This window comes from Triticum urartu, unplaced genomic scaffold, assembly GCF_003073215.2.
Source record: "Triticum urartu cultivar G1812 unplaced genomic scaffold, Tu2.1 TuUngrouped_contig_4954, whole genome shotgun sequence".
Lineage (NCBI taxonomy): Eukaryota > Viridiplantae > Streptophyta > Magnoliopsida > Poales > Poaceae > Triticum > Triticum urartu.
Genome location: NW_024115587.1, coordinates 1770 through 15725, shown reverse-complemented (window position 1 = coordinate 15725; position 13956 = coordinate 1770). Strand labels below are relative to the sequence as shown.

Genomic DNA, 13956 nt, shown 5'->3' with positions numbered 1-13956 from the left:
CTCCAGGGCTCGTCAGAGACGCTGCACCGCGCATGACCAAGATAAGATTGAAGACGAAAGACTTTCAATAGAGATGGCATCGCCATCACCATTGAAGCGTTGTCACCTTGATTCAAAATCTACTGTACAAAAGGATGAGAGAAGAGGATCCCCTCCCCTCCGCCTCACGACGCCGAAGACGAAGAGGAAAGGAAGTTGAATTTTTGGCGACAAAGGATTATTCACAGGAGAGAAAAAAGAATGATAAAGCTTTTGGCTACTCTTATTCACGGGTACCATGAATCTGGACAAACGAAATAGGTAAAAACTATTTCTCTATCTCATAATGTAAGACTTTTTTTTGGCATTACACTAGAGTTAAAAAAAAACAAGGCAGCGAAGCAAAGCTAGACAAAGACTCGTGACATTTTCGTGAGAAAAGGAGGTCGACCGAGGGGGCCCCCGGCCGGAATGAATGACGCACCACACCGCAGACGCTAGTCGGAGACAGCTAATTGACAGTGGAGCTCCCCCGTTATCCACCCAGTATCCTCGTTGGCTTCCGCACACTCCAAAAAGGGACACCTCCACTATAAAAGCTTCGCGCTCCTCATTTCCGTTACTTTCCTTCCCCCCGCCTGCACAAAATACTTTATTTTTTAATTACGGAGAAGCCCCTCGCTCCCTCTCCGCCCTCGTCGCCTTCGTCCTCTTCCTCCTGCTGCTCCCCACCCTGCATACTCCCAAATTCCCTTCGCACCCAAACCCTAAACCTAAATGGCCCTCGCCGCGAGCTCCTCGGAGGGGAATCTTCGTCGCCGGTGACCGCCGATCCGCCCGCACCCGCCGCAGCCGGCGGCGCCCCGGGCCGCGGAGGGGCCGAATCTCCGAGGAGGAGGGGCGAGATGGCGACGCGGCAGCACAACCCGAAATCCAAGACGCTCGGCAACAAATACGTGAGGCATCCCGCGCTCCCCGCCCGCCTCGGATCCGGCGGAATTGGTGTTTTGCGTCGGCGAATTGTTTGGGGAATGGTTCCCTCACTCACTGTGTTTGTGTGTGTGTGTGTGTGTGGGCGGGTGCAGATGCTGGGGGACGAGATAGGGAAGGGGGCGTACGGGCGCGTCTACAAGGGGCTTGACCTGGAGAATGGCGACTTCGTGGCCATCAAGCAGGTCTCGCTGGAGAACATCCCGCAGGAGGATCTCAATATTATCATGGTGAGAGTTTTTTTTTTGGGGCGTGTTATATGACGTATATCGCGTTCTGAGTGGCAAAATGCGTGTAATTGCATGAAATGCGGTTCTCAGGAGATGAGAAACGTACGTCATCGACCGAGAACAGCGCTAAGACGAGACTGGAAGCTAGAGTAATGCAGCTTGTTGGCGGTTTCGCTGCTTTGTTCGGTAGCGTGACATGGAACTAAATCCTAGGGCACCGCTATGCTAGCTTATTGGAGTCCTTGGCGAGCTTCCTATTTAACTTGTCGGGACTTGTAATAATTGGCACACATACTAGGGCAATATACTTGGGCATCATGATTTAATTATGTGGTACGTTGTTGGGTGTGGTCGTTATGTGGAGCTTGTGAGCTCTCTTTTCGACACAAACATGAGAGCTGACGTGATCAAGTGCCGTCAACAGCTGCCCCCCCCCCCCCCCCCCAAACTCTGGATATGATATCGGTAAATTCCTTTAAATTGTTCATTGGAATAACATTTAATTTCTTAACTGTTACAAAGTATTTATGCTTGTACGCATCCTTGTAAACCATAGGAGCTCTTGAATCCTTATAATTTTTTTGTGTGTCTGGGTTTAGGGGCTGGAAAATCTAAGTTGAAGAATAGTTAGTTGCATTGATATTTTTATTCTGGGCCAGTATGTAGCCTAGCTGTTGAAGGCTATATAAGTGTTAGGGTCGTAAATATGGATAGTTTATATAATTCATGTACCAATATACCACTCTTAGTTATCTCTGAGATTAAATTTTAGAACATTAAGCTGTTAGTGTTACACTTTTGTGAAATTGGAAATGTGGAATGACACTAATGGTGCACTCCATCCTTTCCTTTTGTTACTTGGTGCACATATAGGTTTAGTGCATGGAGTTGATGTTGGTGCTTACATCTTGGAAGCCTCAGTCACTCAAATAATAGATTTTGTTTTCATAACACTGTATTATATACTATTTGTTAGTTTGGTACTCTTATAGTGAAATGAGTCTTTAAATGTTACTCCCTCTGCAAACTAATATAAGACCGTTTAGATCACTATAAGACCGTTTAGATCACTAAAGTAGTGATCTAAACGGTCTTATATTAGTTTACAGAGGGAGTAGCTTTTAATGCATGCCATCGTGCACACTACACAGACCATCTCTTTGTTAAAAATTTATTTAACTGCACTCAATGCTGTCTAGAGAGTCATATACTACACTATTGCTGCGAGGTGGGGTGACCGCTAGTTAACTGCTTACTGCTATTTGGAACACCGGGTTCCCAAAAATTCTATATTTCACATTCTTGATTCTTGTTGTATTAACATGATGCCATATTTTCTATCAACTCATCAGATTTGTTTGTCCCTTTATTCAGATTTTCAACATTTGAACGTTTTTGTTGGAATATCGTCATTTTCTACATTGTGTTTTGTATCATTGTAATATGGGGTTCTAACTAATTATCTTTTGTGTACGGTTTAATAACTGTTCTCGTGGGTGGTGTGGCCGATTCAGCAAGAAATTGATCTATTGAAAGTAAGTCTTACAGCATTTTCTTTATGTACTTATCGCATCTGGATTCAGTAAAACAATTAAACTCGTATTTTCCTTGGCTGTCTTGCATCTTCTCCAGATTTCCTATTTATATAAGTTTTTTGTTATCATTTTGCATAATTATAGTCCTGTGGCAAATTTATAATTAAGAATCCTGAGGGGCATCCTCCCCTCAGTTGACTTATTTAAAAAAAATGTACCTATTTTTGTACACTCAGTCGGTTATGTAAACATTTCGATAGTATGGATGATCATAAGTCTATGAAAGAACCTTCATTTTTAATATAGATACTGTGCCCTTTTTTTTAATCACTCATATTGTACCCATAATTAGAAGGACCTTTATTTTTGAACATCTAATTCACCCCTCCTATTCTGGATGCACATGATCATGTTGCTTTGGACTCAAGGTTTTGTTAATTTATGCAGAATCTCAATCACAAAAATATTGTGAAGTATCTTGGATCATTGAAGACAAATAGCCATCTTCATATTATTTTAGAGTAAGAAATCCTGTGTCCTCACTGTCATGTCTTGATACGAAGTACATGTATAGCATTTTAGCATGGTAAGTTCTGATAGCTGTATAATAACTGCAGATATGTGGAGAATGGTTCACTAGCCAATATTATCAAGCCAAACAAATTTGGACCATTTCCTGAATCATTAGCAGCTGTCTACATTGCTCAGGTGAAATATATTATATGGTTATTACTGTGACTTCCCATTTTCTTGCTATGCCTGCTTCCAACTTTTACATATGTGACCAGGTGTTGGAAGGTCTTGTCTATCTGCATGAGCAAGGTGTCATACATAGAGATATCAAGGGTGCAAATATATTAACAACTAAAGAGGTAAATGGCTCTTATCACTTGCATATTTGCACATGGTTTTTCTTTGTTTTGACTTCAAATAATGAAAATCTAGACAAGTAAGATGGGTCTTATAACTGTGTTGAAAAGGCTATTCTGAATATTATGCTCAAAATTTATCTTTTGAATAAGCTTTCTGTTAATAAGTAAATAAATGGACACCCAGGAAAGTAGAATGGCTGACATGGGCAACCTGGCAGTTTTTTTCGGGAAGAGAGAACTACAAATGTACAATCATTTAACGGTAGTTGATACAATTGTCTGCTCTTGATGCTTTGGATGGTAAAAGAGGACAAATTCAACATTTTCAGGCTACATTTCAGTATCTTGTGAATGTATAACATTTTTATATTGATGTGGGGTGTATGTTACATGCATACCTAGAATGCTCAAACTCGAGTAATATTTCCTGTAATTGGACCATACTTTTCTCACTAGATAGAATACTATATTGTGAAATGGAGTGGGTAGCTAGTTAGCTACTAATATTTCATATGGGAATATTTAATACGGTTGATGTAGCCCATGGCTAAACTTGAATTCCAGACTTGCTATGATGTACGACCAAGGGCATTATAAGGTTGATTTTTCTGGAATCATGTTACTCTTCTTCCTGCACATGCTCTCATTTTTCTTTGTTATCTTGTTTAGGGCCTTGTTAAACTTGCTGATTTTGGAGTTGCTACTAAATTAACTGAAGCCGATGTCAACACACATTCAGTGGTTGGAACCCCATACTGGATGGCCCCCGAGGTTGCTAATTCCTTCCATTTTTTTTGGTTCCTGCCGAATTATTTGTTAGGTGCATTTCATACTGGATTGCTTTCTCAACTTCCTCTTGCCTTTCTTTTACTTTTAATTGTCTTAAAGGCGTTGTTCTGTAACCTGTTCCATTGGACTCCGACTCACTGAACATCAAATTTGAAGCATCGCTACAATAATACAATCATCAGTTTAATAGCAGTTCATCAGCTTGTATTATCACTTCAGGGGGAAAAGACCATTTGCCAAGAGAAGTATCAGTATAAATTTGCTATTCGTCATTTTTCTTTGTTTTGTAAGTGTTTTCTTGAACGTAGACTACAAGGTCAAGGAACTTAATTATGCCAGTGTGGCTGATGACTTGTGTGACATACATTTCCAAAAAGATACAGGACGGGGACAAATTTTGACACTACATGCCAATAGAACCAGGTAAACGTGCGATGAGAAAATAAAACTTTGCACCGACCATCAGACCTGCCCCAGGACAATTTAGGTGGTAAAAATCCTAAATTTCACATAGTACTGTTAGCATCCGGAATATTGTAACTGATAATTCATACCGCTGATATGATAGCATCACAGCGAGTGTTAGCAGGCAAAATTAATCGAATCTGCACACTTTTGACAGTATTTACTCTCTCAAGATGCTAGTACATAACATTTATAACTGTGGATTGATGTTCTAATAGACTTGAATTTCTTGCTATCTTGTATTATCATTATATTTTGACTTACCTTCATCATTTCTTGCCTGCATTAGGTTATTGAAATGTCTGGTGTTTGTGCCGCATCAGATATCTGGAGTGTTGGTTGCACAGTTATTGAGCTACTCACTTGTTCCCCACCATATTATGAACTGCAGCCTATGCCTGCACTATTTCGCATTGTTCAGGTTGATTACTTGCAAATGTTTCCCCTCTCTTCCGACATCTCCAACAGAACTGTTCATTTGCACATTACATAAAATTTGTTGTACCCATGTAATGCAGGATGTGCAACCACCAATACCAGAAGGATTCTCTCCCGAGATTACTGATTTTCTCCGGCAATGTTTTCAGAAGGTTCTTTGTTATTTGTCCTTTCTACTTTTAGAAGACTCGTTTTATTCTTCCTAATTGTTTTCTGTTCTGACTTTAAGAAGCACTTGTAGGATTCAATACAACGGCCTGATGCGAAGACATTGTTGATGCACCCATGGTTGCAGAACTCGAGACGGGCCTCGCCATCTCCCCGGCAGACTCATCCGAGGTAGTTCAGATTTATGAGATCATTTTTTCTATTGTTATCATGACAGTAAATAGCAGATGAATCAACAAATGCTCTCTAGAAAAATAGGACATCGTGAAATCACCTGATAGCCCCAGAATTTGACCTTTTTCAGTCACTCAATATAGTTGGCCTTCAGACTTAACCTGTACTTGTCAATTTTCAAGCATCACTAAATTCATGAAAATTATTTCATGGTAGTTGTATTATTATGTGTTTAGTGACTGGGATGTGATGAGATTCCCAGTGGTTAACTTGCAGGACTACTTGATTTTGTTTTGGATGCAACTTCCCCACAAGAATACAAGATATGTTTGCTTCTGTTCTTTTACTGCCTGAACCGATATATTTTGAACTTTTTCCTGCTGTTGAAACTTTATATAGTAAAATTCTCTGTTTTCAATATATGAGTATTCTATTTTGTTTTTGCCTATGTCTGTTCAAAGCTGGTGATTTGCTAAGAAGCATACACAGTTTGTGCTTTGCAACGATCATGCTTTGCACTCTTGCTACATACTTAATATGTGTGTTCCATGCTCATTCTGATTTTTGTTCCTTTTCATGGATTTTCTCATGCTCATGCGGTGATTAAATCCTGGAAATGTATAATTATTATAATCTGTAAATCTCAACAGATTAACTGTCCACAGAACTGCTACCAACTTTTCTTTAACTGTCTTCCGAAAGTGACTTTGATTGATAGGCTACTAAAGGAGTTTATAATTTGTTTGTATATAAGGCATATTGACATGGATGATGAAGTCCCAAGTAGCGATAATCACGCCGGGTTTTCTGATCCACCAGGAGATACACAAGCACCTGTTGCTTCTGACATTGAGCAGGTAAGCTTTTAAGGTTTTTTCCCATGTTCAGTTCATTGAATGGAATCAGTCCAAATTCTTGTGGTGGACCTTATGATTTTTTTTGAGGGGTACCTTATGATGATCTCTGTATATTAAACTTTTATTTATCTGTAACTATAATGTGGTCCTAGGAGGATGGAACAAAAGAACTGGTTTCTCTATCTGCGGGACAAGGTAAATCTGACGAGCTTCATGATGGAAAACCTGCAGAAAGAAATATTTCAAACAGTGCAGAACTTATGAAAGATAATGTGGTTCTCACTAAAGATCCTACATTAGTTTTTCATGAAAAGCTACCATTGGAATCTTCTCCTGGAGTTACTGATTTAAATGGCAAGATAAAACATGAACCTTCACAAGATGTTCTGCCAACTAAGGTAGCTAGGAGCAGCCAAGAATCAAAAAACGGTGACAGCAAAGATTTAGAGCCTGAAAGTAAAGACCATTCGAGTTTTGAGGATGATGATGCTTTCTCCTTCCAGGCTGGGAAACAGAATGTCACCTTTCTAGAGGTGAGAACTTTCCGTACAGCAATTGTCCTTGCACACAGAAAAAAATCTTATGCTTTCTTGGTCAAGAATGCAGATACCTATTCTTTATGACATTCATGTATATCATGTCTTTACAGGAGGCAAAACCTTTAGTTCCCGAGGGAGCTAATGGACTGAGTAGATTCAGTGATACACCTGGAGATGCCTCATTGGAGGATTTATTCCCAATTGACAAGCGAGGAGATCATGGGGCTGTAGCTTCAACATCCACTACCGCTCAAGAGCTCAGGGATAGGATGGTGTCACAGAAGCAGAAGGGAAATGACAATGTGCCCATGAATGGCGGGAAACTTCTTGAATTATTTGAGGTATTGCTCTCACCACTATGTGTTCTATTTTCCCTTCTTTGAAAATGTAGAAAAATAGATGAAATTCCGATGACTGTAGCTCTGACGATATTATCATCAAATACTTTTTACAGGAATTTCATGACAACATTCCAGGAGAGAATCTTTTCCCTTTACAGGTCTGCCATCTGCTAGAGCTGTGATATATTTGGCAACAGATATCTGCGTTTATTCATTTTGAGCATTTTAATTGTGTGGCAACAGTCCTGTTAAACCATTTTATTTTGTAAATATTACATGTTATGGTAAAGTGTCCAGCTTCAGTAGTATTTGAGAGGTGGCATTAGTTTACATTGCTCCTTAGCTGTTGTTATCAACTGCTCGGTTGCAAATTCACATGCCACATTAGATGTCCTTTATTTAGAAATGTTGTTTTCCAAGTTATTTTAACTTTTAAATGCAATTTCACAGTACTTTTTATCACGTTGGTTATGATACATTTGTAATTATTATTCTGTACTGACCATGAAATACTGCTGTTGCTTATATTTACAGTCTGTGGAATACAGCAAAATAGTAGCACAGCTGAAGCCCGGGGAAAGTGAAGAAGTAATATTGTCAGCATGCCAAAAGCTTATGTTATTCTTCAGTCACCGGCCTGAGCAAAAACAGATTTATGTGTCACAGAATGGTTTCCTTCCATTGATGGAACTTCTTGAACTTCCCAAAAACCGTGTATGTACTTTTACTTTAGTTTCACAAAGTTTTTTTTTTGCTGGTGTTCACACTGAAAAGTTGACTGTTTATTTGCTGCAGATTATATGTTCTGTTCTGCAACTCATCAACTACATTGTAAAAGATAATACGGGCTTCCTGGAAAATGCCTGTCTTGTTGGCCTAGTGAGGCTTCGGTTCCACTTCAATAACAATTTATGATCTCTAAATTCTGTTGACAACATGGAATGGATAATTGATATTGTAAAGTTTGTTTGCAGATACCAGTGGTGATGAATTTTGCCGTGCCAGATCGTGCAAAGGAAGTCCGGATGCAAGCATCCTTTTTTCTGCAGCAACTTTGCCAGGCCAGGTTTATTTTCTGTCATGGTTCAGGGTGTGGGTGTTAAACTGTATTTAAACACAAGCCGGCGCTAACTATCAGTTTTCCATCTCCAGCACCTTGACGTTGCAAATGTTCATCGCATGCCAAGGTATACCTGTTTTGGTGAGTTTTTTGGAGCCTGACTATGCAAAATTTAGGTAAGTTTGTACATTTTTGTCTTAAACCATTCCTTTAGAATTTTCTGGTGTATCCTATGTATTACTAGATGCTTGTTTCTCATAAGTATATTTTAAATTAGCAGGGAAATGGTTCATCTTGCAATTGATGGCATCTGGCAGGTCTTCAAGCTTCAGCATTCAACGCCAAGAAATGACTTCTGTCGTATAGCAGCAAAAAATGGGATACTTCTCAGGCTAGTTAATACTCTTCATAGCTTGAATGAAGCAACACGATTTGCTTCCATCTCAGGGTCAGGTGCTTCAGTACAGAATGGTTCCACCCCCCGTCTAAAATCTGGTCAGCTAGATGTGCCGATGCTAGAAAGTTCTAAAGTAAGGCTGGATCATTACCATTCATCTGGCTCCATGCAGTCATTACAAGCAGATGCTGATAAGCACCATATCTTATTGGATCCATCAGCATCTCCTAGGTTCAATGATATATCTGCTGCTGGTCACATGGAGAGAAATGATAATGACCTGGTAAGGCCACAGCGGCTTAGTGTTTCTGGAGGAAGGTCATCAACAGACAGATCTCCCAAGCATATAGAATTAGTATCAAATGGACATAGTAGTGGTCAGAATGATCAAATCCGGCCTTTACTGAGTTTATTAGAGAAAGAACCTCCCTCTCGTCATGTATCTGGACAACTTGATTATGCCCGTCACATGTCTGGACTAGAAAGGCATGAAAGTATTTTGCCACTATTACATGCTTCAGTAGAGAGGAAAACAAACGGTGAACTTGACTTGCTAATGGCAGAATTTGCTGGTACGCTACTCAATTCCAGTTCTTTATCTCTGAGCTTTCTCTTCTCAATTATTTCCCCATCCCAATAGTTTTGCTAGGAGACGACAAGCACTTTCTGTACATTCTCTTTTCCTTTTCCATCAATCCTTTTCTAAAAATATCCTTATCATGCGGCTCCGCTACTACTTTGCCTTTCGCTCCTACCTCGTGACTTTGCTACTTATCTGCTTCTAGGTCTTCCCAATGTCCGTTCATTTTATACCCAAAAAACATCCGTTGGTTGGTGGGGAATGGGGCTAGTGTTTGGGTTCACGGGGTTTATGGATGAGATCGTAAAAGTGGGAGGTGGTGGTGCCACATGCTATAGGACCCTCAAGGTTTCCTGAATGTTTGGTAGAATCTTGTTTTTTTGTCGGGTTTTTTTTCCGCTTTACCTTTATTTATTTTCCTTTTGGTTACTTCGCGTCATTTGCAAAATCCAGAGACTACAATCCACAAGAGAACATGTAGCTTCCAGATGTTACCGTAGCTGGTGATGCCCAGTAGTGAACAATGTTGGGACAAGCTGGTTCTACTGGAACTTTGTACCGACCCTGGTTGTCACTAATGAATTACAAAGAGGCGGAATACAGACAGCAAAAATGAACGAGCAGGATAGTTAAGACGCAAAAGTAACCATAATGAATTCAAACCAAGACAATCAGATCAGGGCAAGATCAGTTGTCAACTGCCGTTCTCACCCTCCTCTATCCATTGGGCACCTTGCATTAACTGTGCAGATGCTTGGTGTGAGATACACTATTAAATACTGTGTACCTAGAGTGAAGGGGTTTATTGTGACAGTAAAAACCTTTCGTTGTTCACTAATCACTCTTTGAATTTCGTGCAGAGGTCTCTAGACAGGGAAGAGAGAATGGTAACCTTGATTCTAATACGAAAGCTTCAAATAGGATTCCAAGTATGAAGTATGGTCCAACAGCTTCCAATGAGGGAACATCAACATCTGGAGCAGCATCACAAACAGCATCTGGCGTGTTATCTGGATCAGGAGTGCTCAATGCAAGAATGCCAGGAAGTACAACATCATCTGGTCTATTAGCTCAAATGGTTTCTATGAGTGCTGATGTTGCACGCGAGTATCTTGAGAAAGTGGCAGATCTTCTTTTGGAGTTTGCACAAGCAGACACTGTTGTAAAATCTCTCATGTCTAGCCAAAGCCTTCTCGCACGGCTTTTCCAGATGTTCAACAAGATAGAATCTCCTATTCTTCTGAAGGTAAAGCTTGAAGCATTTTACAAATTGTTTCTGCTAGCTAATTTTTCAGGTGACTGATTTGTTTATGTTTTCTGTTCCTGCTCTGGAACAATTTTTCTTTTTCTGCAGATTCTTAGGTGCATCAATCATTTGTCTGGTGATCCTAATTGTCTAGAGACACTTCAACGCACAGATGCTATCAAGCATTTGATACCAATTCTCGAACTTCGTGATGGACCTCTAGTTTTTCAAATACATAGCGAGGTTGGTGGCTTAAACATGCTTAGTTTGCCAAAAACATTACCAGATAGGTTGTGCTTATTCCGTGCTGCTTTGCATGAAATTTAAAATGCTCACTCTTATAGTTGTGTTGTATCTAAATTGTGTTCTCATCATGTTTTATTCACCATCTATATTTTTTGTTTTAGTTTCATTTAAAAAGAGTATGCTCTGTTATAGTTGGGAGCTGAAGTTTTACTCCTGAGTCACAGGGTGTTGTGGGATTACTCCTAGGAGAAGAAAGTACCTCGATTATGCTTAGTTGCTATCCTGCAATCATACCTGATTATTTTGTAAAGATAATTAACATAACAGAATGATGATGTCTGTAATTTCTTAATGCCTTATAATGCCTACACGCATGGGGTGTGGGGAGTGTACATAATTTGAATGGAACAAAATCATTATGGTTGGTAACTGAAACCGGAGAAGTACAGAACTATCCTTCTGTTGCAAGTTTTTGTGCACCATTATATGTGGAACTTTAACATGCACATCATAACAGCCCCATCCTTTCTGCATTTAGGTCCTCAATGCGCTGTTCAACCTTTGTAAGATCAATAAAAGAAGACAGGAACAAGCAGCTGAAAATGGGATCATTCCTCACTTGATGAATTTTGTCATGTCAGACTCGCCGCTAAGGCAGTATGCTTTGCCTCTTCTTTGTGATATGGCTCATGCTTCTCGCAACTCTAGAGAGCAGTTGAGAGCTCATGGAGGCCTGGATGTGTACTTGGACCTGTTAGAGGATGATGCATGGGCATGTACAGCTTTGGATTCCATTGCTGTTTGTTTGGCTCATGACAATGATCACAGAAAAGTAGAGCAAGCCTTGTTGAAGAAAGAGGCCATTCAAAAGTTGGTGAAATTTTTTGAAGACTGCCCTGAACAATATTTCGTTCATATACTCGATGCTTTCCTCAAAATAATCACGTAAGAACAGAGGGTAGCCTTTCCTGTTTGATGTTATCTCTTCTATAATGACACAGATTATATTGATAGATGCAATGGTATGCAATGTAACTGCAGGAAATCTTCTCGGATAAATACTGCAATAGCCACCAATGGTTTGACGACATTGCTTATTGCAAGACTTGACCATCGAGAAGCTATTGCTCGTTTGACTCTGCTGAAACTAATAAAGGTTTGCTCTTCACTCTTTTCTCTCATGATTCAGTGATTCTACATGTCAAGTAAAACGTGTTCCATGCTGTTATGTACAATGTGAGAAGTAATATGTGACTGTATGCTACAAATTTTCCAGGTTGTCTATGAGCACCACCCTCGACCAAAGCAGCTTATAGTGGAGAACGACCTTCCCCAAAAGCTACAAAACCTCATCGAAGAGCGCAGGGATGGGCAACGCGGCGGTCAACAAGTGCTGGTCAAACAAATGGCCACCTCACTGTTGAAGGCATTGCACATCAATACAGTCTTGTGATCTCCGGCCTAGGCCATCATGTGTTTTCCTCCCAAGCTGTACATGTCTGCCCTAGAGGAAAAGTTTTCGTTCTTTCTTCTTCTTTTCCCCTTGTTCCCAGCTGTGATTTCCCTTGTCATGGGCACCAGACTGGCTGTTGCGCCTGCTCCCCCTTTTATCGGGAGAAAGGTTCGACGCTCCGGTGCAAGATAACGGGGTTTGTAAATCCCTGCGTGGTTGTTCATACCTAGCGTGCTGTTAGTGGAATTGCTGTATATTACCGTTTGAAATTTCCAATAGAACAGATATGGTTTAGACTTATTTGTGTTGGCATCTCCTGTTGGTAAAATTTTGCCTGCTGTGGGGTTTGGATTCCTACAACGCTTGGTTTGAATGGACTTCATATGTACTATGTCTCTTTTCCTGCCCATTTTACAGGAAACGGATCACCGTGTTGAGTTTCATGTGAAGTGTGTTGAGGTGGAATCTGCTTTGTCAGAATGGATGCTCTTCAATTCTGGGGTTCTGGTCGCAAAGCCTCGAATTGCGGTCAGCCCGGAGTGGGAGCCCTGTAATTACAGTGTTTTTTTAGGAACTTCCTGCCATCTTACTCTCAAAGGCATCGTGTCAGCTAATCAGCCTAATTTAAGCAGTGACCTCCACGGTTCGAGAATTATTTACGCCTTGTGAAATGACTTGCAGGAAAAAAACATAAAAAAAAACAGGTGCCAAACCATGCGTAAATTATATGGTTATTGTACTCTTCGCACAATGAAAGTAACATACCCATAGTGAGAATAACATAAGTGATAATATCACACATATCTAGACAAAATAGATGATGTAGCAAGTAATTAATGAGAAAAGTGAGGCATGTGGTAACATAATATGTTACTCACACTATGAGTAATGTCACAATACAAAACAAGATGAGTCTATAACCTAATAAATAAAGTGTTGCATGACATTATACATATGTTACTCCTCACTATAGAGATAATAATATAGACGGGTAACATGGAAACACTTCTCTACATAAGTCCGATGAGAATCATTCATCAGACTCGTCGGACAACACCGATTTGTATTTGATCTCACGGCTGAGAGATGCCCGAAAATCAAGCCTGATATTAACCACCCTATTTTCTGGCCCATGCCCTTTATTCTCTCCCTTAATTAACTCCCTTCACCTCTCCTGTCCACCCGTGCACATCGCTGAGCTCGCCATGCCCGTCGCCGCTTCTCCTCTATCACCCAGCACGAGTTTCTGACCCACACATCTGCAGCCTCCGTTCCACCTTGTCGTTGCGCCATCTTGTCCGGCGGCTGCGCGGGGACTGACCCACCAACTGCTCACCGTCAAGCTCGTAACCTCCCTCCTTGTCGTGCTTAATTCCGCCAGGATTGAAGTCTTTTTCACCTGCAGTTTTGGTCTCTGAGGCTCTAAGGCCAACTTCACCGTGTGACTCCAAACAGACGTCCGTTTTGTCCGGATTCTGTCCGTTTGGATAAGACGAGGGTGTCGTGTCCGGACCTGTTCTGGAATGCGGTGGCCGTGCGTCCAGCGCACGGACGCATCCTGTCCGCGTATATTTTTCTTTGCAAGTCCTTAACTTTT

At 40.6% G+C, this 13956-nt stretch overlaps 1 protein-coding gene across 3 annotated transcripts; it reads left to right on the top strand.

The window, feature by feature from the left end:
• The first annotated feature begins 589 nt into the window (after nt 1-589).
• LOC125528558 (MAP3K epsilon protein kinase 1-like) lies at nt 590-12659 on the top strand. Of its 3 annotated transcripts, XM_048693010.1 has the most exons (25): nt 590-935; nt 1065-1199; nt 2714-2734; nt 3182-3255; nt 3352-3442; nt 3523-3606; nt 4276-4377; nt 5150-5281; nt 5379-5450; nt 5540-5637; nt 6395-6497; nt 6650-6692; nt 6798-7030; nt 7147-7377; nt 7491-7535; nt 7912-8091; nt 8173-8256; nt 8352-8443; nt 8530-8613; nt 8715-9406; nt 10275-10660; nt 10769-10903; nt 11445-11851; nt 11948-12062; nt 12183-12659. In XM_048693010.1, exons 1-25 carry the CDS (start codon nt 885-887, stop codon nt 12357-12359), a joined length of 3867 nt encoding a protein of 1288 aa, XP_048548967.1. In that variant the 5' UTR covers nt 590-884; the 3' UTR covers nt 12360-12659. The 3 variants fall into 3 exon arrangements, with proteins under 3 accessions (XP_048548967.1, XP_048548966.1, XP_048548965.1); XM_048693009.1 differs by having other exon boundaries at nt 6650-7030; nt 8718-9406; XM_048693008.1 differs by having other exon boundaries at nt 6650-7030.
• The last annotated feature ends 1297 nt before the right edge of the window (nt 12660-13956 follow it).